The sequence below is a fragment of the Camelus bactrianus genome, chromosome 20 (genome assembly GCF_048773025.1).
Source record: "Camelus bactrianus isolate YW-2024 breed Bactrian camel chromosome 20, ASM4877302v1, whole genome shotgun sequence".
NCBI classification, from domain to species: Eukaryota; Metazoa; Chordata; class Mammalia; order Artiodactyla; family Camelidae; genus Camelus; species Camelus bactrianus.
The window spans coordinates 28,182,161-28,209,421 of record NC_133558.1 but is presented as its reverse complement, the minus strand read 5'-3'; the positions used below and the strand labels follow the sequence as shown (position 1 = coordinate 28,209,421).

The window sequence follows — 27,261 nt, the reverse complement described above, 5'->3', positions numbered from 1 at the left end:
ATAAAGACACTGGCATTGCAGTGAGGAACAAAGAAAAAGCAGGATTAAGAAACTGCCTCAAAAACTTTAAGGGGATATACTAGTTTATTGACTGGGTAACCACTGGACACTGAAGAAAGCATTAATTCAGAGGTCACCCCACAACTTAGGTGGCACATTCAAATAGAAACAAAGCACAATGCATTTACTCAGATCTCACGCTCAGGTTAATTTCAATTACCTGAAACTATCAGCTACGAATACCTATTTTGAATACAATGAAAATCCTCATAAAGCTACTTTAAGCTGCTGAGCCTAGGGCTAGATCATAAAAGTGAAATCTAGTCAGAGAAACCTAGTTCAGTATTATATATTTGAAAATGGGTTGTCACGCTCTGAAAACAACAATTTTATTCTCAGTTCCATCAAAGGAAACACTCTTAAGAAAAATTAATGTATAAAATAAAATTGAACATGAAAAAACAGAAAAGTAAACTCACTTGAAATGGGCAACTGCTTCAATTACACTCTCCATGCCAGTTTCTTTGTTCTCCTAAAGGTATAAGAAATAATTAAGTGTGTTTCATGTTAATACTAATCTGCTAGCACTCAGCATTGTGTTTTTATCTCATTAAGCTTCATACAGCAATTCTACAAAGCAGATATATAATTATTCAGATTTTTACAGAAGAGGATTCCATAGTAAACATAGTGATTAATTAATTAATTATTAAGGAAACTTATTTGGTAAGCTAACATTCATTCAGACTAACGTAACTAAAAACAAGTCACTACCATATAGAATAAAGGTGACAGATTTCAAAAGGAATGAAATAAAAACACAAAGTACATATAAATTTAAACAAAATTTATATATTTGCAATATTTTGTGAAATAGCTACACTAATTTCTTACAGTCCCTGACTGAGAACCACTGTTTTAGATATATATAATTCTGTATTAGATGAAATGGTAAACCTGGTATTCTACACAAAATTGGGACCAGTGAGGGTGTAAGGATTATTGGTTGGGGTATAAAGAAAATAAGATTGGTCCTCTGCTGAAGCTGGGGATGGGTTCATTATTTTTTTTCTATTTCTATAGATGTCTGATGTTTTTCAAGTTTGAAATAATACAAAGTCTAAAAGAAGTATTACAATGCAACAAATACATGTAGGATTATTTCCTAATCCCAGAAGGAAAGTTTTGATATATGTTTCAAATTTAGGAAAACATTTTGAAAAGCCTCAATGAAAAAGTCTTTTCCCATCTATAAGTTGGGTTTCTGAAAAGCCCCAGGGCTGAAAAACAGGTGGCTGAGGAACTTAAGATCTTGGAAAGAAAAATAGTTACAATTAACCTATCAATGCCTATGTGAATATTAGTTTACACTCACTAAAATGCGAGAGATGGCTAAGGAGAGTCTTTGGACGCTTCAGAAGGAAAAAATAAAACTCTAGCAAACTTTATTTAGTTTACTCAACACAGTTAAGTAGATATTTCTAGGTTACAAAGCATTATCTCTACCCAAGGCAACTTTGTCCTAAACACTCTATAACAATCCTTCTTTAATGGATATATAAATTCAGTTCTAAGGACCAGATTTACTTTTATTCAGTGTCCTCATCTCTTTCAAGGCTTCACTGTAATGATTCCATTCCTATGCTGCTTTCTACTTCCAGTCCCTAGTATCCTCTTTTTCTAATTATTCCTAATAAGAGTGACTAGAGTTGTACATGTCCTAGAATGACAGTTTTCAGAACTGTGGAAAAGTATAGAGAAGTAAATCTACACATACTAGACTGATAGGTAGGGAAGAATTTCCATAATTTTCTTTTTTAAAAATGTAGGTACTTACATCTTCAGGTAAAGACTTCACCAATTCACTATGGGCCATAGGTTTGATGCTCAATTGATGGATAATCTCCCGCTTAATTTCATCTGCAGTATTTACCTGTCCAACTCCAGGACAAAACCTCTCTCCTGTCAACAATGAATAAGTATATATACACACGTTTAATAATCATGTGATACAGAATTGTAGGATATATCCTACAATTATTAATATATATATGTGATATATATTTATAATCCAAGCAACACAATGTGTATTTCTTTCTTCCCAATGGGAAACAAGCTAGGGTGAGAGCAGCCCCCAATCATCTTTTGGGTCTCAGATACAACCAATGAGTGCAGGCCTCAGGCAGTGGTCAGAGAACTTTGGCTGATATTTTAAAAGAATGGGATCACGAGGTGGAAAGGGGTCAGATGTAGTAAAGAACTGGTATAGTGGTAGATGTTCCAGCAGCCTAGGGAACTGTTTCATGCCATCTGCCACATAGTAAGAGGCAGGGAGAGCCTTCCTTTGTCCTTCTATCTAGTGGCAAGTGAGATATCACCTTCTGAGACCTCTTTCATTGCTATTACCTCCTGACAGCAGCCAGCATTCTCTGCTCTATGGACTGTTGAGTCAAATAGTACAGGAAGTAGGAGAAGGTAAAGTATAAAAGAATAGGAAAGATTAAGGCGACAGGACTGAAAGTACAGGTTATAAGAAAAAAAAAATGTGTCTATTAGCTATTAGCCATAGGTCTCTTTCAACTTGGAATGATCATTATCTGAAAATCAAGAGGACACTTTTGCATCACAAAACCATGGAGGAAAACACAGCTAAGATATAAAGTAACAGAAAATAGCTCCTAAATATCCTTCTCTTGTTTCCTATATTCTCCTGTCCCCTGTTTTATTCCCAACACAATGAATCTTCCAGTTTCTCCTGCTTTAAGTAGTTGTACTCTCTCCTTCCAAAGCATCACAGTGCTGTGACTCCCATCATTACAGAAACCAGAGTGGAGAAAAAAATATTCTAATCTCCTTCTCCCAAAACTGAGAAACCACTGAAACAAAAGAAACAGTACAGATTCTAAACTACTTGCTATCACAAAAGTCAATATAATATATAAATATTCCAAACAATCCAAACTTACCAACAAGCATTATAATGAGGTATAGCATTTCTTCTATTAGAGTGCTGTTTTGCTGAACTAAATCCTGTAACAAGCGAGAGCAGTGGGAGAGATAAAGTTCAGAGATAAGAATAAGAATACTGTATTACTTCAGACAATTAACATAATCAAGAAGAATGAAAGATGCTTCTTTAACAATGTGTTGTGGTCTCATAATACACATTCTTACCTTATGAGAGGCCTCAGAACTAATTTTTTTCCCATAGTCTGGAGTACTGAAAATCTGATAAAGTTCAAAGCGGCTGAGCATTATCATCAGGAAATGATTGGGATCCATCATGGAGACACCTGTCTTTTTTTAAAATGTTTGAGATAAAGGGAAAGAGGAAGGTCAAAAGGGCTACTAAACAATTAGTGAGAGAGATTTTGGTTTGCTCAAAAGAAAGCAGCTTACTTTGTTCATCAATTCCAATAAAAGATGAAAACCAATCATTTAGCCTCAAGCCCTACTTGTGGTAGCTACAAGTGTGGACAGGAATCTATGCTGGTAAAACAAAACAAAAACTCCCCAAACCCACACATCAGAATAACCACATATTCTTTTCCCTTTTAATGCTTTGAATCAGTTGTATCCCTATGAACTCAGTTCAAAATTTTATGTCAGGGTTCTCTTATCACTGCCAGGTGTATGGACTCTAAGAGAAATGTGGTATGGCAATAAAACTTCTAGTATTTTTTAAATACATCATATTAAATTCTTATCAAGAACTTGAAATAATTTTTAGTGATAAAAGCTATACTGACTGAAATGACAGCTTTTAAATATTAAATTATCCTACAATTCCATTTGTATAGATTCTAAATTAACTTGAATATTAACTTATTTTGAACCAATAATTTTTTGGGGAAATTTACATTTTGTAACTTTTTCTAATTTCCAAATCCATTCAGCATAATATGGAAACACTGCTTTGTGACAAACATTGTACTATGTACAATGGACGAAAAAAGGAACAAGATAGAGTTGCCAGGATTTAGTATAGGGATGAAGAGGAAATAGGCAACTACAGTCCAGAGTTATGAATGATATGGTGGGGATAAGTATCATGCTGTTGGCCTGGCCAAAAGGGATATATAGCCATGTTTTAATGTGTCAGGGAAGGCTTCCTGGAGAAAGTGACACTAAACTAACCACTAAGACATGCAGGAAAACAAGATAAACAGGCAAATAGAAAAGGACAGGGATAGGGTAGGCAATCTAGGGAGCAAAAGAAATAAACATGAAGATTTTAAGACTTAAGGGAGTATGACAAATTCAGGGTGTTTTAACACAGTTAAATACTGAAGGCCTTGAAAATCAATTTAAGGGATTTGGGTCTTTAATCAGAGGACCAGGAAACTAGATGGAAATGTTCTACAGGCTGTTAGCCATATAACTTTGGAGCTTAGTAAGTAGGGTTAGGCCGGAGTTACAGATCTGAGAGTGATTATAAGTGATTGGGTTCTGTGGAAATAACAAGAATAAAAACTCCTCACAACCTTTAAATTTAATGCTTGTAATTCATTACCTGAAGCATTACTATATCCTTGTCAAACATTTCACGTCTGCATTTCACATTGTGGTAGTAATAAATCTAAAAAAAAAAAAAGTAATTATATTGGGTAAATAGGTTTTTATTTGTGCAGTTCCCTCCCCTTTCCAGTCATCCAAAAGTCACATATCTTTTGTGCATGTAAGCATGAACACACAAATGCCCATACACAATGTGGTTTCCCCAGCAGTTAATATTATCTTAGTAGAGATTAATTAGAAATTTCTAGATTATAGTAGTCACTCTATGGTTCATATTTTCAAGCCAACTTTTTGGATCTCCTAACAAAGTTATTTCAGTGAGGTTTATAGTTACCAAAAATGGGGGAAAATCCTATACCAAGCCTTGGTGAGGATTAAAAATTAAAACCTCAATTTTAGAGCTATACTAATAGAACTTTTATCTTTTAACACAATTTAAGTAGGTGCAATTTAGATTTTTACTATGTTTTTTAAACTATCCAACTTTGTCCTAAAAATGATTTCAAGTGAAAATTAAGTTCATTTCTACTTTTGATATTGTTTCTTAACAAAATATGAATAAAAATTCTAATAAATTTTTTGGTTTAATACTACATTTACCTTGTCAAACAGTTTTAATATATATGACTTTCAATGATGTAAGTATGTTGAAATGATAACCTTCATTGAAGCTAAGGAATGAAGTGAAAACTTTTCATAGAATTAAAAAACACTTACCTGGTTTACTAGAGAGAACCCATTTCTTCTCCACATTCCTGCATGTACTTGGGCACATAAAACAAGACATCTAAGAGGGTGTTCTATCAACATGGGTGGGCTAAGTTCACTCTGTGTATACAAAAAAATACAAAAATCTCAACTCTGTGAAGACTGGTTTATATGGATAGATGCTTTACATAAAACACAAATGAAAATTATTTGAAGGTATGTTTATGTGATGGTTAATTTTATACGTCAACCTGGTTGGGCCATGGTATCCAATTTTTGTGTGTGTGTGTGTGGCTATGGTACCCAATTTTTGATTAACACCGGTCTAGATGTTGCTGTGAAGGGGATTTTGTAGATGTAATCAATATTCAAATTAGTAGACTTTGAGTAAAGCAGATTACTCTCCATGATGTAGGTGGGCCTCATCCAATAAGCTGAAGGTCTTAAGAGAAAAGACTGAGGTTTCCTCAAGAATGAAGAAATTCTGCTTCTGAATTGCTTTTGGACTTCAGACTGTAACATCAACTCAGCCTACCAAGCTGCCCTGCAGGCTTATTTCAGGCTTGCCAAGACCCATAACTATCTGAGCCAATTCCCTAAAATAAATCAATCTCTTTTTCTACACACACACACACACACACACACTCTCTCTCCCTCTCCTTCTCCCTCTCTCTCTCTCTCTCTCTCTCGGCTCTGTTTCTCTGGAGAACCCTAACAGTTTGTTTCAAAGTGATTTCAAGTACAAGGAACATATGAGGTATTTACTTTTATTTATTTATTTATTTATTTATTTGTTTGTTTGTTTGTTTGTTTGTTTGTTTATTTATTTATTTATTTATTTATTTATTTATTTATTTATTATTGAAGTATAGTTGATGTACAGTATTGTTAGTTTCAGGTGTACTACATAATGATTTGATATTTGCATACATTATGAAATGACTACCACAATAAGTCTAGTAACTATTTGTTTCCATGCAAAATTATTACAATATTACTGACCATATTTCTTATGCTGTATATTATATTCCCATGACTTATTTATTATATAACTGAAGGTTTATAATAAATATTTACTTTTAAACGTTAGTACTACTTACTAGAGGTAGGAGCTCTGGAAATTTATATGCCACTTCACTTTTGCTTAACAATACATGCAAACCTGCATGGAGAACAAATAAAAAAGTATTTCTATAAGTGAAAGTCATTTAGACAAAAAAAAATATTCATTTAACTTTACACCTAACCTTTTCTGTTTCTCTTTGAGAACTTATGTTACAAATCAAGATATAAAATGAACTGCCTCCATAAAGGTTTTCAATTGTTATGCTCATGAACCTCTGTATTAAAGGCACCCTGAGAACTAGAGTCTTAATTACATGTCCCAACATAAACTGACGATTTTTATAGAAATAAATGTCAGACATACAAACACAGCAAAAGCAGATAAATAACTATCAAAGCAATTTATACATTATACTAACTTTAAGAGTCATATTTCACACGAAGTTTGTTCCCATTTAAAGTATAGGAGCAAGAGAGCCTTCTGGCAACTGAACAGAGAAACTGGCTGTGGAATTCATGGTTTGCACTGATCCTGACCTTAGAATTCAGTTCCCCAGAATGTCCTGAACTGCAAAGGGCTCTTTTATAGCTCAACCTTAGTTAATTCTGTTAGCGAAGAATTAATTGTCCCGTTTATGTCGCTGTCTAAACAAAGAATGCATTTTTCAGTCTTATCAATAGATGTTGGCCACTTAGTCAAGCCTGGTCTGAGGCTTTCCTCATTCAAGATGAGACACATTATGAATCCCATTCTGATAATCTGTACTCAACAGCTGCCACTCAAGCTCCATTATTACAGACTCCAAGTTGAAGGGCTTTGTGTGTATTTACTTAGCTATCCAACTAGATTAAAAGCATTCAGGCCAAGATTTGTCAAAGTGAGACAGAATGCCCAAAGTGTACACTGAGAAGATTTGAGGGAGGTAAAGACCTAGGCAAAATAAGTACATTTTTAGAGTACTGACTGTTTTCCCTGTACATAATTATCAGCATCAGCTTTCTCCCAGATTTTCAAAGGCAGAAAAGATTAGTGGCTGAGTTGGAGACAGGACTCACTTTCCTGCATTCTAGCTGAATACTTTCCCACACTACCATGCCATCACTTGCCTGTCCTGAGGATCAACGGTTCAGTGTGCTCCAAGCACTTACAAAAACAAAACTTGGCCTGAACAAGTTATAGAAATAAGAGATTTCTGCCTATAATCACAATTTCATTCCAGGTACTTTTTTGTTGTTCTACTTGTTTACTACTAAAGTTACCTTAAGTCATCACAATTTCAGTAACAATCCGAAAGACTGTCGGAATGCTAGGGTCTATGGGCAGGATGTGGTAACGCTGAGAACAATGGGGAGAAAAAAAGCCTTCAGAAATGAAAGAGGGATGTTACTACTTATCCCATGGACATTAAAAGGATAAGAGAGGAGTCCTATAAACAACTCTGTGTCTACAAACTAGTAACTTAGATGAAATAGACCAATTTCTTAAAAAACACAAACTACCAAAACTCATACAAGGAGAAATAGATAACCAGAACTGGCCTCTATCTACTAAAGATATTTAATCAATGATTAATAACCTACCAAAAAAGATAAAGCATCAGGTCCATTTGGTTTCGCTGGTGAATTCTACCAAACATTTAAGGAAGAAATGATACCAACTCTCCACAGTCTCTGACTCTTACACACAAAGCACTTTCACATCTTAGTAAATGTGTTACTGAGTCACACATTTAAGATAAATTATAAGTTCTACATAAGTAAAAGTATCTACCTTTATAACTTCTATTCTCTGAATTAAAAATGGAACCAAAGGGAACAGTACGTGAGCAGGCTAAGAATTTCTACAATCAAGAAACATGGAAGCTGCAGAGTCTGCAGAGATGGACAAGTGCATATTCAGTTTCTGGCTGCTGCAATGTAGAAACTTCAAATATTCTACCAAGTGTAAATGGCTTGTAAATCAACTACTTACATTAAAAAAACCTATCACCCCAATTTAGGACTTACTCTGACTTGCTGATTAAAAACGTTATCAATAAATAAGAAGGAAACAGCTCAGAGAGAGGGGAAATCTAGGGTGGTTTCAATTTATTAGCAGTGACTTCAGTGATATACTGATCTGAATCATAACACCGCCAACTTTGAATCAGGATTGAGTAAAACAATAAAACTTGTGGTATCTGTAGTTAAGAAGTCTGAAGAAGCACTATGATACAGTCATTATAAACATGGTTTCTGGTGCCAGATTACCTCAAAATTCCTATTCTCTTTCCTGTCGCATGACACTGAGCCCCCTCCACGTCTCAGTCTTTCCATTTGTGAAGTGAACTTAACAATATCTACCTCACAGGCTGTGATAATTATATAAGTTAATGGATGTAAAACTCTCAGAATAGCGGGAAGGCTATAACTCAGTGGTAGAGTGCCTGCTTAGCATGCGCGAGGTCCTGGGTTCAATCCCCAGTGCCTCCATTAAAATAAATAAGTAAATAAACAAACCTAATTACTTCCCCCTCCAAAACAAAAACACCAAAAATAAGTACGATTTTTAAAAACTCTCAAAATATTGCATAGTAGGTATTCAATAAATATTAACCACAAACAATTTAAAAGACAGTTTCAGAGTTCTTTTTTGGCGAGAAATGCTTTACCTGCAAGTAAGCGAGAAACTGGGAGATGAATGCTAACTTTTTCTTTGGAAACACAGTATCTGATAGTTTCCACTGAATGTCCACAAATGCTTAATGTGACTGGCTGTTCACCATCAGTAAAACCACCATGACATTGCATCAATACAGCAAGGCATTTCTTGTAAGCTTCAATTAATACTTTTTCCTAAAAAAGAGGGTTTTCTGTATGTTACTCAAAGGTTGGGTTTCTACAACATTAAATAAGCCCCTCAAATTCAACAATGTAGTGTAAGTACCTCAAATATTAATATAGGTAAAATCAAACTCAATCTTCCCTTCCCAACTTGGTCCTTCTTCCAGGGTCCTGTCTCAGAGAATGACATCTCTATAGAGCTGTGGAAATCTAGAAGTTATTCCAATATCTTTTTTCCCTCATTCCCCATTTTTTTTTAAATTGAGGGATAGCTGACATAATATTGTATTTGTTAGAGGTGTGCAACATAGTGACTCAAAATTTTTAGATTATATTTATAGTTATTATACAATATTGGCTATATTCCCTGTGCTGTACAATTCATTCTTGTAGCTTCCTAATTTTATACATAGCGGTTTGTGCCTCTTAATCCTCTACCCTCAGGTTTGTCCCTCCCCTCTTCCCACTGGTAACCATTAGTTGGTTCTCTGTATCTGTGAATCTGTTTCTGTTTTGTTATATTTACTAGTTTGTTTTATTTTTTAGATTCTATATATAAGTGATAACATACAGTATTTGTCTTTCTCTGTCTGGCTTATTTCACTTAGCATAATATCCGCCAAGTCCATCCATGTTGTTGCAAACAGCAAAATTTCATTTTTTATGGCTGAGGTATACATATACACACACATGTATGTATATACCACATCTTCTTTATCCATTTGTCTATTGATGGACACTTAGGCTGCTTCCATATCTTGACAATTGTAAATAATGCTGCTATGAACAACTGGGGTGCATGAATCTTTCTGAATTAGTGTTTTCACTTTCTTCAGATATATACACCCAGGAGTGAAACTGCTGATCCTATGGAAGTTCTATTTTCAGTTTTTTGAGGACCCTCCATACTGTTTGCCACAGTGGTTGTACCAACTTCCATTACCACCAACAGTGTACAAAGGTTCCTTTTCTCCACATCCTTGCCAACATTTGTTGTTTGTGGTCTTTTTGGTGATAGCCATTCTGACAGGCAGGAGGTGATATCTCATTGTGGTTTTGATTTGTATGTCTCTGAAAATTAGCAAAGTTGAGTATCTTTTCATGTGCCTTTGGTCACCCATATGTCTTCTTTGGAAAAATGTCCATTTAGGTTTTTCTACCCACTTTTTAATTGGGTTGTTTGTTTATTTGATATTGAGTAGTATGATCTGTTTATATATTTTAGATAGTAACCCCTTATTGGTCATATCATTTGCAAATATTTTCTCCCATTTAGGAGGTTATCTTTTTGTTCTCTCGATGGTTTCCTTTGCTATGCACAAAAGCTTTTAAGTTTAATTAGGTCCCATTTGTTTGTTTTTGCTTTTGTTTCTTTTGCCTTAAGAGACAGATCCAAAAAAACACTGACATGATTTACATCAAAGAGTGTTCTGTCTATATTTTCTTCTAGGAGTTTTATGGTTTCCAGTCTTACATTTAGGTCTTTAATCCAATTTAAGTATATTTTTGTTTATGGCACGAGGAAATGTTCCAATTTCATTCTTTTACATGTAGCTGTCCAGTTTTCACAAAATCACTTACCAACGAGACTTTTTTCCACTGTATACTCTTGCCTCCTTTGCTGTAGATTAACTGACCATAAGTGTGTGGGTTTATTTTTAGGCTCTATTTTCCTCATCCCCCATTGTCCAATTTATTACTGAGATGACAATTTCATCTTCTAAATTTCCCTCAAACCTGGCCACTGATTATCTCCGGTAACTCAAAGGAAAGCCATCATCTCTCTACTAAATTCCCTGCTTCTACTCTTGCCCCTCTCCATCCATTCTCCACACACAGTAATTTTTAAAAACATATAAATTGGATCATGTCACTTTTCTGCCTGGTAGTCTCTAATGGAGTCCCACTTCAATTAGAATAAAATTCAAAGGCCCTGCAAAGTCAGACACCTGTTCACTTCTCTACCTTCAACCTCTGCTCCAACCAGAGCTCTCTCACAGCTCCTGGAACAACTGTACTCTTTCTCATCAGAGAGCATGATGCAGCAGTTCCTTAGTCAGGAATATTACTTACTCTTTGATCAGATACATAGTTCAGATCTCATGGAAGCCTTTTCTGACCTCCCAACTTACACAGGCTCTCATCTAGACTTTATTGCCAAAGGAAGGCCAAAATAATTTTAGGACACAGGACGAATGTACCAATAGTAAAATTTCATTTTTGGATTAATTTGTAAACTGTTTTTATATGCTCAAAATCTAGATGGGATTATGGGGGAAAAAAAGGAGAGAGTAACATTAAGAGAAGAGAGAGTATGGATTATATCCTCCTCTATTTGATGATTTTCCAAGTTTTTTCCAAGGCTTCAGAATTTTACCTTTTATTGAATGTATACGTAAAAGAGGTAAATATCTGTTTTATGAGCATATCACCACTATCCTCTCCAAACTACCTCACATTTTACTTAGGAGTCTGTTTATCTCTGCCTCTCCTCCATTGATCTCCCATTCTCTACCCCAGAAGAGACTCACGTCTAAAGCACACCAGTCCTGCATCATTGAAATGACATGTGTTAATTTCATTTGTAGCGTGAAGGCTGCTTCCCACTCTGGTTCCATTTCAATATGCTGTCCTACTTGACGTGTAATTGGATCCATTCCCTTAAAAGAAGTGAAAAGATTTTAAATAAATTAAAATCACATTTGTTCTTTCACACTGAAACTTAAGAAATAATGTAGAATATATACTGATTATAAAAACATATAAAGTAAAATTTTTAACTGGAATTTTTGAGTAGTATGAGAAGTCCAACTTCTTAAATTACACGTCTATACAACATTCTCTAACGTTTTATAAATTAAAAATCCCAGTATAGAACAAATTATTTTAGAGGCAATCATCTACATGTTTTAAACATTAAAAATATATACTTTACTGCAATAATCCTTCAAATCCCTTTCTAGCTCCATCATTTTAGAAAAAATTGCTAGAAGAAACCTGACTGGCTTTTAAAATGTTACTAATTTATAAATATATTTTATAATACACTAAAATATAATTTTTATATTTATTTGTAATCTGCAACTAAAATTTTTCATGGAGATTGAAAGAAAGCAAAACAAAAAAAAACATAAACAGCTTTTAATACTAAAGAATGTAACTTTTCAGAAATTAGCCTAAGTATCCTGGCGTATCAGAACTGATTAAATACTAGAAAATACAGGATACTTGAAGTATTCAAAATGACCAAGGCAGGCATTGTTTCTATAGATACAAGAAAAAACACACAAATATTATAATAAACATTGATGAACCACCACCGATCACAGGAATTAGAATATTTCCTAAAAATGATACATTAACTTTGCTTATTCCTTTCTTAAGAAAGCTATAAGGCTATCAAAGAAATCGTAACGATACTGCTCAGATTTTTTTAAATGTCATTTATCTTTATAAAGATAAAACTGCTTAACTTTACCAGTTTGTTTCTGCTTCTAGACTCTATTTTCCATACAGGTGTCTCCAAAAAGAAAATTAAATAGAGGGGAAAGTTCTATACTGTATTATATAAATGTGATATCAATTAGAAAAAAAAAATGGAAACATTAAAAAAAACCCGCAAACATTACTGTTTCCTAAATAAATAGCTTGACAATACTTTCACATAAGCGTATTAAAAAACCAAAAAACCAAAAACCTTTCAATCCTCAAAGAAAGAACATTAATGGTAACCAAAAGAATAACCAAATACAAAAGAATAGTAGATGCCAGAACCTCTGCTGGGACCTCATTCATTCCACACCTTTCTAAGAGTTTTCAATTAAGAGGAGCTTCTTGGTCCAAATTGAAGCCATCCAATTTATTCTTTTGGAAATGTGCCCAAAATGAAAAAAGATGGCATAGACAGAAAGGTGTATAGCTCAATGAACCAAAAAAGGAGGAAGGTGAATGCTTTCCTTTTAAAATGTGTCAGTTTATATATACCTGCATACATTTGAGTAATTCCAAAAAGGCATCAAATCCTTCTAGGAACTTCTGTCTCAGATCATCTGACCATTCCGTTGGTTTGCTAATTAACACATACCTGAACAAGATAAAAACAGTAATGAATACAGGAATAAACACTGACATTTTACAAATTGCAACTGGTTTAATAACTAAACAAAAGCTTACTTGAGATCTAAAATAAGGCTCTGAACTCTCTTAAACTTAAAGGCTTGTGAAGCAGTATATCGTTCAAACTGAAATCTGCCCTGGGCATCTCGATGTCTCAAATGATCCATAAAGGTCTTAATGATAATGGTCATCAGGTTTTCTTCTACAATGAGCATCCGAGCCTACAACAAAGTGTATCAGAGTATATGGTAACCAAAAGCTATTTACCAGAAAGCTTAAAAAAAAAAAAAAAGTCACCAACATTGGTTAGCTCTTTTAGTTTAGACCTTTCAACACAGCTATATAATATCATAAATGCATTATTGTGTATTTCTGAATAACAATTACTTACTCCAATTGCCACGTGTATGAAGCAACAATTATATCACGAAGAAAGATGCCAGAATGTAAGGAGACAGATCCAAGGCTCATTATTCAAAGACAATTCAGGGTGGGGGATCTGAACCAGGCTGCAAATTTTCCTTAACTGAGACATTTAGACACCTATAATGGTACGGTATAATTATTCTAGGATCCACAGGCTTATATCACAGATTCTGTAGAATTCAGTATGAAACGAGATTTCCTCTTAATCTTAGTTGAAATTTATTTTTTGTTTTTCTTTCCATGTACAGAAATACATATATATATATTTGAATAAGCAAATACACTTAAATGATGCAAAAAACAGGTAAAAAGTTAAATCTCCTAGCTCCCAATGTTCCCCTTGTGAAGGCAATCTCTGTTAGCAGTATTCTTGTGTATAGTTTCAGACATGGTATACGTGTATATAATATATACATGTATGCATATGTACACACATACATACATTTATTATACATGAATAAATGTTATTAAGTAGATATAAGTATGGATATGTATAATGATTTTTTTCCTTCCAAAGGATAACATAAACACTGTTCTGCATTTGGTTTTTTCACTTCATATATTTTAGAGATTGTCTCCTATCAGTTCATATAAATTCCCTCATTCTTTTTAACTATCATCAGTATTCTTTTATGCCATACTTTATTAGCCAGGACCTTACTGGTGACACATTGGAGGTTTTCCCAGTCTTGTGCTATTTATCACAAAAGATGCTGCAACAAATATCTACACTATACAGTTGCAAGGATATTTATAAAATAATTTCCTAGAAGCGTCATTACTGGGTTAAAGTGTATATACATTATAAATCTTGACTAGTATCACCAAACTGTCCCCTCAAAGAAGACAAAATAATGCAGAAGAGAGACTCTAAGAATACAGTAAAGCTGTATTCTAATGTAGAGGTTAAGTTCTAAGATCATCAGATAAAGAGAAAATGTATATATTTAAACGTACCTTTGAAAAACTCTTAAATCTTATCCCATTGCCAGAACTTAGGCCCCTAGAAGCTCAAAAGCCAATAGGATCAATTTATGTTCATTTTCCTAGACAGTGAAGTCTCAGTTCAGGTTTGAAGGAGGGGAGGTGTTGACAGGCTAAGTACAAGAGTTTTCCTTCTTGTTTGCTGTATTAGTTAATTTTGAGGAAATTAAATGAGTGCAATCACTGGCCTAAGGAAAAAACTTTGGTCTCAGGAGAAAAGCTTTTGCAATTTCATCATTAAGCATAATGTTTGTTTTGGATTTTCACTTTTTGTTTTGTTTCTAGGTACTCTATCAGATTAAAGAAATTCATTCCTATTTCATTTGCTATGAATTTAAATCATTAATTCAGGAAAAAAAGCATCTCATATGATATTTTTTCTCCTTTTTGTCTGTTAATAAATTGAATTGTGCCATTGATTTTTTTTTCTCAAATGTTATACTACTCTTGCATTAAGGAAATAAACCAAACTTGGGTGTGATGTATTACCCTTTTTCTGTATTGCTTAATTCAATTTGTATAACCTTATTTATGACACAGATTAGATGGTAATTTTCTTTTTTTTAATTGTTGGGTTTTGGTATCAAGATTATAGAGAATGTAAATACATTGACAAGTATATTCTCTTTCTCTGTTTTCTGGAAAAAGTTATGTAATATAGGCATTATTTCTTTCTTAAACATTTGGAAGAATTCCCCAGGGTAGCCTTTGGGCCTGGGGATTTCTTTGTAAGATCTTTATAATAATTAAATCTATGTTTTTTCTTAGGAATTCGTTCATTTCATCCAAATTTCCAATTACATTGATTTAATTTGGTCCTAATACTGCCTTGTTTTCTAATATCTATAAGATCTGTAGTTCTTTGTGATCCTTTTTAAGTTAAAATTCTTCTATTTTTTAAAAATTAAGACTTTCCAGAGATCTATCCTCCACCCCTTTTTTGTTTTTCTCAATGAAAAAAAGTTTTGGTACTTTTTTTTCTACATTTACTTTGTTTACCTAAGTACTTGTATTACAATGGCCCTTCAGGTCTGGCACTATCAAAATCCACCTTCCTCCCATTCCCAAACTCAATGTCCCCATGGACCATTCTCCTCCTCACTCAGTCTAGCAACACTAGCCTGTTTTGAGTTCTTTCTTCCAAAATGTCCAAAGCACAATGATGTCAGAACTTTTGGACTTAGTGTTCTCTCTGCCCAGGAGGCTCTTCCATCAGTTGGTCACATCACTTACTCTCTTCCTTCCTTCAGGGCTCTGTTTAAACAATAACTCTCTGAGGGGCTTTTTCTGATAATGTATAAAATATGACCCTTCCACTATCACTCTCTAGCCCCTTAACCTGCTTTCCTACTTTATAGCACTTATCAATGTTTATTTATAATAAACAGTATTATATATCTGTCTCTCCCCAATTAGACTATAAATTCCAAGGGAACAGGGATTTTTCTCTGTTTTGCTTACTGCTATATTTATCTACAGAGCCCCAAACAGTACCTTAATTAATAAAAGTACCCAATAAATATGGTTTGAATAAATGAATAGCATATGCTCTTTGTCTAGTGTTTCTAACTAAAGGAGTCAGAGAAGAAACAAACATAAAAAGGTGAAATATCAGAAAAAAAAATTATTTGCAGATTACTAGAAATTCCAAGGAATCAACACAAAATATTAGAAAAAAATATTAAGAAAACCAGATAGATACAAGATGGATATATAAAAATCAGTAGTTTTCTTACATGTTAGTCATAGTGAGATTAAAAATATGAATGATTTACTACAGTATCAAACATATAAAACACAAAGACTTAATTAAAAATGTGTAAGACCCGGGGGGGGGGGGGGAGTGAATGAAGGGCCGCAAATGGCAAAATATCCTTCTTTCTTATGTGTGAGTTGTATTCCATTACATACATATGCTACATATTTTTTATCTATTCATCTTTTGATGTGCACTTAGGATGCTTCCATATCTTGGCAATTATAAATAATGTTGCTGTTAATAGCAGGGTATGTATCTATTTGAATTAATTATTATTTCGTGGTTAGCTTTATTCCTTTGATAACTATGTAAGTTAAAAAAGCTAAATCTCTAAATGTTCTTGGAAACAATGAACAGTACATATATGTAAATTAAAAAGTATGTGCAGTATATTGTGTATACGTATTTACATGCAATATATTGTATATGTGCAGTCAAATCGTAACAATTCTACCCAATAAAACTGAAAACTGAAAAAAAAATCAATATTCACCTGATCCCAAATAAATCACTACGTTTTAAAATATGGGAAAAAAAATGCTGTAAGACCCATCACAAGAGAACTATGAAGCTTTTACTAAGAACATAAAAGAGGACACATTATGTTCCTAGATGGAGATATTCAATATTGCAAAGATATTGATTCTTCCCAAATTATCTATAAATACAATGTACCTTTTCAGTCAAAAATCCTGATGTGTTTTGGATATTGACAAACTGATTTTAGTTCTTCTTAAAAGATAAAAGGACCTAGAATAATTAAGAAATTTTTGGAAAAGAATAATGAAAGGAGATTTAGCTCTGTAAAATAACAAAATGGATATGGCACAGAAATGGACAAAGGATCAATGGAGTCGAGAGAAACACAGATTTGAATACACGTGGGACTGTCTGAGGCTTCTCCAACTCATCCCTGACTAAACTGCAAGCACCGCTTTCCCTCTTTACAAGTTCTACTCATTCTCCTAAACTTCTGTGCAAGTGGCACAACATCTACTTGGTTACAAGTCAGAAACCTGGGAATCAACTTTACACTTTTCCCTCAAACCCAACAGCCAACCACTCATTGAACCCGACACATGGCCGTTCTGTAGATTTTATTGCCTACATATCTCTCACAACTTCCACACCCATTGCCACGATCCCAGTTCAAGTTACCACCAATTCCTGTCTGGATCACTGCATTAGCTTCTAATTAGGTTTCCCACCTTCACTACTGTCCCTGCCAATTTGTTCTCCAAATTACACAAAGCATCATCTTCTAAATATCACAAATGTGATGATTTAAGTGCCACCTAAAACTCTTCAGTGCCTTCCAATGCTCTTAATATAAAAACCAAAAATCCTTAATTTGGTCTAAAATATCTCATTAGTGGATAAATAGACTTCAGACAGCTTCAGTTGTCCCAGAATATATTGCTGAACATACAAGTAATCTGGGGAAAAAACAGTCACTAAAAAAAGAAGCTGGAACATACACCTTGTTAATACAATAACTGTAGAATACTCTTAACTCTACATAATTAGGCCCCTGCCTATGTTTCTGGTTTCATTTCACTCTGTGTTCAAGGATCTTCAACTGTACCAGCTTTCCTTCTCTTCCCTTTATAGGAACTTCCCTACTTTAGGATTTTCTCAAGTGCTGGTTCTTCTACATGGATTCCTCTTAACAATTCTGCATAAAGTTACCTTCCCTAGAGAATCCCCTCTGAACTGTGGAAAAAGGTCAGATATCTCTGCTATTTTCTCTCAAAACAACAAAATTCTCCAGTTTTTATTATAATTTTAATTAACCATTTATGTGAGTTTTTCCTACTACTGTAAGTTTCAAGAAGGCAAGGATCATGTCTGTTTTTGTTCACCACTGCATTCCCAAAGCCTAGAACTATGCCTGATAAGTAACAGGTGCTCAGTAAATTTTTGTTAAATATGAATTTTAATTACTGAACTGAACTAAAACATAGTGATGCCTTCTGAAACAACTAGTGAAACTTAGTACAAAAATCACCCAATCGTCATGATTCAGTTGCCTTAGTCATCCCCTCCTTTAGTAGGGAAAAGGAGACTTCTCAAAATGTGAGATTATATACGATATGTTGTTTCTAATGGTTAGATTTGTTAAACTAATGAGCTTAATTTTAACTCATTGGTTCAAGACCTGAGGGAAGTACTATGAGAAAGTACAGGTTAAGTTCAAATGACTTTTTCCTCCAGATTACACATTCAAAGATACATGTTTAAGTATGACTGAAAGAGTCTGAAGTATAATCGTTCATTAAGAAAACAGTATTCTATTCAGGAATATATTCAGATCTCAGTTTTCTATTACTTTAAGGCTTTACTTCTGTTAATGGAAAACAAGAAAGTTCTTCTTAGTCTTTTGGTACTTACAAGTGAAGGGACTGTGAATATCTGAACCGAGAGGTCTGTGATTGAAAACTCTCTGTCGTGGTCATCTGTCACATAATCACTCTGCAAACGCTCATAGTTCTATTAAGAAGGCAAAAAAAGGCAAGAAGTGCCAGCTATCAGTTACAAAGAAAAGGCAAGCACTACTCACCAGAGTAGGTGCGGTGAAGAACTGGACAGACAGAGCAGTCACGGACACTGCTCGCTCGTGATCATCCTCCATAAAATCTCTCTGCAACTGCTGGTAATTCTAAACAACAAGGGGGAGATGCACCTCTAATCCAAAATGACCAAATGTTTAAGGATTATAATGAAAAATCAGTGCTGGAGGAGTCAATAAGGTATACTATGAGAACGATAATTGGAATGATCTCTACCAATTAAATTATATACAAATATTGATTCACTATACAATGTTTTTGAGCACAATGGCAGTTTGTGAGCTCAAACAGGAGCAACAGCTACTAAAATCCTGGGACATCACTATACACAGGTGGAGCTAAATCACAGCAGCTTTACACTGTCTCTGATGAAACCAGACTTCCATTACTTCTGGATGCCTATCAGAGTCACCTGATGGCTCTTTCAAACTACACATGCTTGGGCCCCATTCTTGGTGAATCTCTTTCAGTAGGTTTGAGAAGGAAATGCAAACACATGTATTTTAAAAGAGCTCCTCAAATGATTCTTATATACTTCCTTGGTTAATAACTCCTAATTCAGGTTAAAAAAAAAAGTAGTTAGCTTACTCACACGCTGCTGAAAGGGAGAAGAACATAATTCAACAATATCAGCAACCTAGAGTTCATGATTCTTAAATCACATCCACATACACATGTCATTTCAACTAAGATTATCTTTTCCTTACACAATATTTAATAGGAAAAAATACCATAATTCACAATGGCATAGGTTTAAAGTCTTCATTTATCATTTCTTATCACACCCACTGCATAGATGGATATTCGTATTATCATGGCAGGTGATAAGAAAAGTCTCACTGCTAGAATGTTATTTTATTGGTAAAAGATAAAACAATCATTTATGAAGTTTCTTAGAACTTAAAATTAACACCCTGACATATTACTATTAGAGGTTAATTTTACAAAGCCTGGATATATATAATCATTGACTATAGTTATTCTGTATATAACCTATTTTATTAATCTTCAAAAGTGAGAAACTACTTACCTTTGCAAATCGAATAGCAAACAGTTTCTTGTATTTCAAATCCATAAGTAGACTGCTCATGAACAACTGATGATACACATTCCTAGCACCTTTTACCAAAAGAGCAGATGTAAGGTGAGGACATATCAAACAAGCCAAAAATTACATTTCCAGTTTTTATATGATCAACTGTATTTTAAGTCTCAAGAGCAAAACTCTACATGTGTTCCTTAATACAAAATATGTACAATCTGCTGCTTAAAATATCATTTTCTAAATATGTTTTCTAAAAAAAAAAAAAAAAAAAAAAAGGGGGGGGTATTTAATTTGGGTAATGGATCTCCAAATCTGCTTTTTTGGCCAAAGAATAAGACTGCATGCATTAATTCTAAAAACCATTTATTTATTAAATGCCTTCACAAATGGAAAAAAAAAAACCTTTAACATCCCAGTTACCTATGTAAATTCCCCTATACCTTAAAAGTAGTTAAGATACTTACCTTTCCACAATTTAGAATCACTAAGCATCAACCTATCTACTAGAGAAGAGTTTTCACCATCTGGCCCTTCTTGTAAACCAACTTGACATAAAATTCGGCGAAGGCCATCTTAAAACAGGAAGAAAACTAGTCATGAAATAGTAACTTCAAATATTAAAATAAAATGACACATTAGTAGAAATATTCAAATGGAAAAAAAAAAGAAATATTCAAATGGATCTACTACAGAGTTTATATGTTTTTTTACTAAAGGTCAAATTTATTCAGAAAAAGTAAACATATTAACTATTTTATTAACATTTTCATAGAGTGGAAGAAAATTCTAAATCTTGCATTATATACTAACGCTTAATCCAGAATACCAAAATACATGCCTATCAGAAAGGCAATGACTTCTTATGCACAAAGAATTTAAATAAATAACAAAGAACCCAAAAGCCACTAAAATAAACATCATTCTTTAAGCACCTATGCTAATTAAATCAGGTTATAGTAAAACCATTACATATCCCATGATAACTGAAGATAGGTAATAATATAAAATTGTGCTACCATTTAAAAGAATGTAAGACCTCTGTACTATAACATATGCCAGTCCATTTTATTAATATTATGTAAAATATTCTTCATTAAACAAAAATACACTGTGTACTTATGTATACCTACTATTTATAAGAGGCTTTGGAAGACAAATTCCTACATCTTCAAAATGTTAAACTTAAAAAACTTCAAATATTAATATAAGTATTAACAAAACCAGAACTTTAATGTATTTTAGTTATATATTTTATATATAAAATCATTGTTTTTAAAGTCTTTCTACAAGCATGCAAAATAATCTGAAAAAAAACAAAACAAAACAAAACAAAAAAACAAAACAAAACCCCCAGTAATTTAATTACAAGAGCCACCAAACAGAAATGGTTTACAAGGCTAAAGATAAAAACCTTATACAAGTATTAAATAACAGATGATAAAATCTTTAAATTATTCATGGTAAATTTTCTCAAAGAAAATTTCCAGCAGAAAATTGCTTCCATGATACTATGTACTAATACTGCAGCACAGTACTTGGCATACAGATATTCAATGGAAAACACCAGAGCCAAAAAAAAATGAGGACAGGAAAAATAATTGGAAAGGCATTTGAAAGGCAAGCAAACATGTTCTCCTAAATTTTCACACTTCCATATTTTCACCTGTCAGTTCACAGTGTGGCAATATTCTTTTTAATAGCCTTTTAATACAAATGTTTTAGAAATTTTCTTTATAGCAAACATCGGAATGTAATTTATTCAAACCACCTGATCTGCCTAAAGAACAGTACGATAGATAGCTTAGAACTATTCCTATTTTACTCTTCAGTGTTATACAACAAACTTCGACTTTTGACATGGGGCATGGGGGTTCTTAATTCTGTTACCATTACATTTAAAAGATTATCTGATTTGTAGATTGCGGGAAAACAAAAAACCAAATATACAGTAATTTCAAATTAGCAAATTTTCAGAGTTGCAAATAACCAATAACCACAAGTTGTAAAAATCAAAACAAAAACATCCTCTAAACAGCTAATCATTTAGGTTTTAGCTACAGTAGTGTTTTCCAGCTTGCTCAGCGGAACAGAGTTCCACAGGACGCTATATTAAAAAAAAAAAGTTCTTTTATCTTTTGTAAGATTTAGATTTCATTAACAGTCATTTACAATTGTTTAACCCATTGTTTCCTGCCTTTATTTGAACAGATTCCTCTGTATGCATATAAAAAAGATCCTGTGGATCAAAATTTGGGAAACACAGGTTTTTCCTGTGTATAAAGATACTTGCTATTTTTTCCAAAACAGTTTTGCAAGGGCATATGAGCTCATTTTTAAATCAATTAGCACAAGCTTTTATGAACCTACCTGAATATCCAATAATACTTCCCAGCCAAGACAAAAGTTTCAAACCAAAATTCTGATGTGCGACAATAGACGAATGCATAACTTGAACTTTGAGTGGCTTTGTCTGTCTACCGGTATTTCTCTTAAAAAGAAATGGCAGGATGAAAAAACAAACTTAAAAAGGCTATTTTAAGGAAAAAAGTTAATATTTCTATTTAATATAACTACACTCTCATCATCATAAGGGAGTTTTTCATGTATGTGTGTATGAAAAAGTACCACTTGGTATTACTCAGATCCTAATTTTCTACAAGGAATCTTAGGATTCTTACAAAAAACTAAGAAGTTACAGTTTATGAGCAACCTGAATCTTTGGTCCTATATTTGAAAATCTGTCCCACTAATTAAAAATTATTTAAATACTTAAAATTGGCTTTATGTCTTTAATTTCTTAATGCAATTACACACTTATTTAAATGATTTACTTCATTGCACAGATGTGATCACATTATCCATACTTTTTAAAAAATTGTAGTAAATACACATAAAACTTTTCCCATCCAAGTACTAACCAGGCCCGACCCTGCTTAGCTTCCAAGATCAGACGAGATCGGGTGCGTTCAGGGTGGTATGGCCGTAGATCACATAAAACTTTTCAACTTAACCATTTTTAAGTGTGCAGTTCAATAGTGTTAAGTACACACTGCTGTATAATCAACCTCCAGAACTCTTCCTCTTGCAAAACTGAAATTCTGTACCTATCAAACTCTAGGTATCTTATACAAGCAGAATCATACGTTATTTATCTTTTTGCGACTAGCTTATTTCACTCAAAGTTCATCCATGCTTTAGCATGTATCAGAATTTTCTTTCTTTTTAAGTCTGAATAACATTCTTTTGTATGTATATAGATTTTGTTTACCCATTCATCGATAGACACTTAAGTTGCTTCTACCTTTTGTCTACTGTGAATAATGCTATTATGAACGTGAGACCCTGCTTTCAATTCTTTTGTATATATATTTAGAAGCAAAACTGCTGGCTCATATGGTAATTCTATTTTTAATTTTTAGAGGAACCGCCATACTGTTTTCTGTAGTGGCTGCATCATTTTATATTCCCACCAACAGTGTACAAGGGTTCCAATTTCTCCATATCCTTGCCAACATGTATGATTTTGATACTGGGTTTCTTTCTTTCTTTCTTTCTTTTTTTTTTTTGTACTTTTAGAGGAGGTACTGGCATTGAACTCATGGCGTCAAGCATGTGCTCTACTGCTTGCGCTATATCCTCCTCCATACTTTTTACTTTTAAGAGCTGAAAATTAGTTTTTTCTCCCATAAAAATAACAAAAATTTATAAATGACTATTGTTTTTAAGAGCCATCCTAATGGATATGAGGTGGCATCTCCTCAAGATTTTTACTTGCATTTCCCTAATGATTAGTAATGTTGAGAATGTTTTCATGTGCTTTGGCAATCTGCATATCTTCTTTGGAGAAATGTCTATTTAAGACTATCAAAATTTTTATTTAACATGTTCCCCCCTCTCTTTTTCTTTTTTGCTTGGATCATCTTTATACCCACCATCTCCATAACCCACATTAACACAGTATATCTTTGCATATTTTATGAATCTATAAGTATTATATATGTAAACATTTACAGAGATTTTTATTTGATTTACAAAAATGGGATACTACACATACTCTTTTGCATCTTTATGTTAACTTTTTTTTTCTTTTTTGGTTAACAACTCGTTATATTCTGTGGTGTGGATTTATTTCAACATTCTCTAGAGATGGACATTCATATTCTCTTTGTTTTCAGTATTCTGTGACCACAAAAAAAGTAGGGCTGAACATCTTTGTACATACTCTACTGGCGCTTATATTTTTATGGGATACATTCCTAGGAGAGGTAAAACTTTTAATAGATACTACTAGATTGTTTTTCCAAAATGCTGTAGCAATTTATTTTCACACGAGTATTTCTGTTCTCTGCATTTCTGCCAGCAAGGTATTTTGTCACTTTAATTTTTCCATTGTGTTGGGTATGAAATCTCTCTGCCATTTTTCTGATTACTAGTGAGTTGGAGTCTCTTTTCATATATATTTAACCACTGAGATTTTCTCTGTTGTGATTGTCTTTTCATATTCTATGTCTATTTTTCTGTTTTGTTGTCTGTTCTCTACTTGATAATCGATGAATGCTGTTTACCATAAATATTAAATGTCTATCCTCTGTGTTAGAAATAACTTTTCTAAATCTACCATTTGCCTGTTGACTTTGTTTATGTACTATTTTGCTATGTAAACTTTTTATGTAGCCAAAAAATAAGTTTTCTTCCTAATTCCTGGGGTTCTAGTCTTAATTAAGAAGCTCTCCTCCTCTCTTTGAATATATTTGTAGTTTCTTAGATTTTCCTTATACTAGTATCTATTTCTGGACTTTCTATTTCTATATTATGAATATAGTTCATCTATGCAGACACTACCAGAGATTACAAATACTAATATTTTAAGACCAAACTGAAACAATACTATGAAGCAACAAACGTAAAGGCAAAAAAATGCCCTTTCCTTTACCAAGATTCATCGATTATAAACATTTTACCCCAACTGCCTTATCATTTGCACGTTATCTTTCTTTCTCCATACACAAATACATGCACATGTATTGTAAAAAATAAAAAAAATGAACCACTGAAGGTAAGTTATATGCATCATGCATTATGTCCCCTTATTCTTAAATACTTCAATATACATTTCCTAAGAATGGGAATGCTCTTTTGCACAACCACTGTATGGCTTTTGATGCATTATTATAATTTCTGATGTATTATTAAGTTGAACATGTCTAGATATCAAAAAGAAATTCTTAAATAAGATATAAAATCATAAAAAATACATTTTGCTACATTAAAATTTAAAGATTTTGCTCAATGAGAGTTACCACAAATAAGCTTAAAATAAGTCTCATATTAGGAAACTATATTTGCAACAAAAGATCAGGATTCAGATTATGCAAAGAAAACCTAAAATGAGTAAGAAAAAGACAAATAACCCAATAGAAAAAAATGGGTAAAGGGTATGAACAAGAAATTCACAGAAAACTTAAATGCAATACAAAAACATGATATAAGATACTCAGTAATTAAGGTAATGCATGTTTAACTGATGAGATGCCATTCATATATATCAAGTTGGCAAAAATTTTTAAATTTGACAATATATAGTTATGACAAAGTGGTAGAGATATGGGAACTCTCACATACCTGCTGGTCAGAATGTAAACTGGTATCACCATTTTGGAGATTGACTTGGCAAAATCTAGTATAGCTGAAAATGTTCATACTCTAATAACTCAGAAATTCCATTTCTTGGTATATACCCTAGAGAAACTTTTGCATTCATGCCACAAGAGGACAAAAGAATGTGCAAAAGCAGGACTGATAGTCACAGAAAAAAACTAGAAATATCCTAATTATCCATCAACATGAGAATGGAAAAAATATGGTATAGTTATCAATGGTATACTTTACAGATATACGTATCAACATAGATAAATCTAGAAACAACACTGAAAAAGCAAGTTGCAATACAACACATTCAGTATGAATCTTTTTTATATTTAAAGACCTTCAAATCAATACATAGAATATTGACAGATATTTAATAGATGACATAAAAAGGCATGCATGAAAATGAAAAATGAATTAATGAAAGTAGTTATCTCTTGGGAAGGAGGAAGGGGAAAGGGATTCAGAAAGGATAATATGGGGGTCACTATACTATTATACTTATTTAAAATTAAGTATGAAGAAAATAAGGTATAATGTGGCACACAGGCGTTCATTGTGTTATCTCTTTTTTTATATGCATATTTAAAAGATTTCACAATGTATAAAATTATTTTTAAAAGGACACTTACATAAAATTCAGTTACATGGAATAGTTAAAAATAATAAATTCTAACCTTTAAAAATAAATCTAAATGTGGGGAATAGTCTTCTTTCAGATAAATTATACACTAAATGCCATTAGGATATACAGCATACCTTGCTGTAAAGGTACCAAGAAACAACTTGCCTTGAATTCTAATCTTGGTGCTAAAGGCCAGTTTAATTCCTAAAAAGTAATGTGAAACCCTATCAAAAACAAAACATAAAGCAAAAAATTTTCTAAGACGTCTCTGATGGAGAAATAGGAAGACAGAAAGTATATTTATATCTCATCTAAACATTCATTTTCTATATCAATCTTACAAAGCTTAAGAAAAACAAGATAAATAAACAATGCTGAAGAAACGTGCTTTAAATATGATTTTTAGCTGATGCTGGCTTTATATTCAGGAAGGCAGAAAAATGTGTTCATAAACATCAAAATGTGAGACTAGTTTTAAAGTAATAAAAAATAATAGTGTAGACATGCTTTAAATTACTTACCACAATTACTGACTTTGCTTGTTCACAATACTGAAAGTCTCCATATCGAACAGACCTACGTCCCTATAAAGACATCTGAAATTAGCTTGTAAAAGTATTATATTCAATATTAATAATTTTTCAATCAGTAGACAAATACATTTGAGCACATAACAACTCTGGCCAATTTTTATTATTCATAATGTTCATTCTATTCACTGATTAAAAAGTAAATTAAAGTATTTTCCTTCTAAGTTATCCTAACATTTTTCAAGCCATTAATAAATACATTTCCTTGAATAACACAACGTTTATTCTTGTAGGCTGCTATCATTTCTATTTTCAAAACTGAATTTTTTTTTTTAATGGAGGTACTGGGGATTGAACCCAGGACCTCAAATATGCTAAGCATGTGCTCTACTGATACCCACTCCCCAAAATTGAATTATTTCTAATCACTGGGTAGGATGAGGGCA

General features: G+C 33.0%; 1 protein-coding gene across 8 annotated transcripts in view; it reads right to left on the bottom strand.

Annotated features, from left to right (window-relative positions):
* Positions 1 to 27,261, bottom strand: part of UBR2 (ubiquitin protein ligase E3 component n-recognin 2) — a 96,317-nt gene that overhangs the window by 34,682 nt on the left and 34,374 nt on the right. For 5 of the 8 annotated variants that reach the window (XM_074348745.1, XM_074348746.1, XM_074348743.1 and 2 more), the window contains 16 exons: positions 26,807 to 26,869; positions 22,382 to 22,502; positions 20,479 to 20,586; positions 20,000 to 20,088; positions 18,791 to 18,889; positions 13,288 to 13,451; positions 13,099 to 13,198; positions 11,646 to 11,774; positions 8,943 to 9,126; positions 6,327 to 6,388; positions 5,236 to 5,346; positions 4,514 to 4,579; positions 3,175 to 3,297; positions 2,967 to 3,030; positions 1,838 to 1,962; positions 480 to 532 (listed from right to left, as the gene is read on the bottom strand). In XM_074348745.1, the coding sequence (XP_074204846.1) occupies positions 480 to 532; positions 1,838 to 1,962; positions 2,967 to 3,030; positions 3,175 to 3,297; positions 4,514 to 4,579; positions 5,236 to 5,346; positions 6,327 to 6,388; positions 8,943 to 9,126; positions 11,646 to 11,774; positions 13,099 to 13,198; positions 13,288 to 13,451; positions 18,791 to 18,889; positions 20,000 to 20,088; positions 20,479 to 20,586; positions 22,382 to 22,502; positions 26,807 to 26,869 (1,661 nt within the window). Of the gene's footprint in view, positions 1 to 479; positions 533 to 1,837; positions 1,963 to 2,966; positions 3,031 to 3,174; positions 3,298 to 4,513; positions 4,580 to 5,235; positions 5,347 to 6,326; positions 6,389 to 8,942; positions 9,127 to 11,645; positions 11,775 to 13,098; positions 13,199 to 13,287; positions 13,452 to 13,622; positions 13,774 to 18,790; positions 18,890 to 18,959; positions 19,059 to 19,999; positions 20,089 to 20,478; positions 20,587 to 22,381; positions 22,503 to 26,806; positions 26,870 to 27,261 lie in introns of those variants that run through there. The other 3 variants (XM_074348742.1, XR_012501145.1, XM_045509399.2) reach the window with 3 other exon arrangements.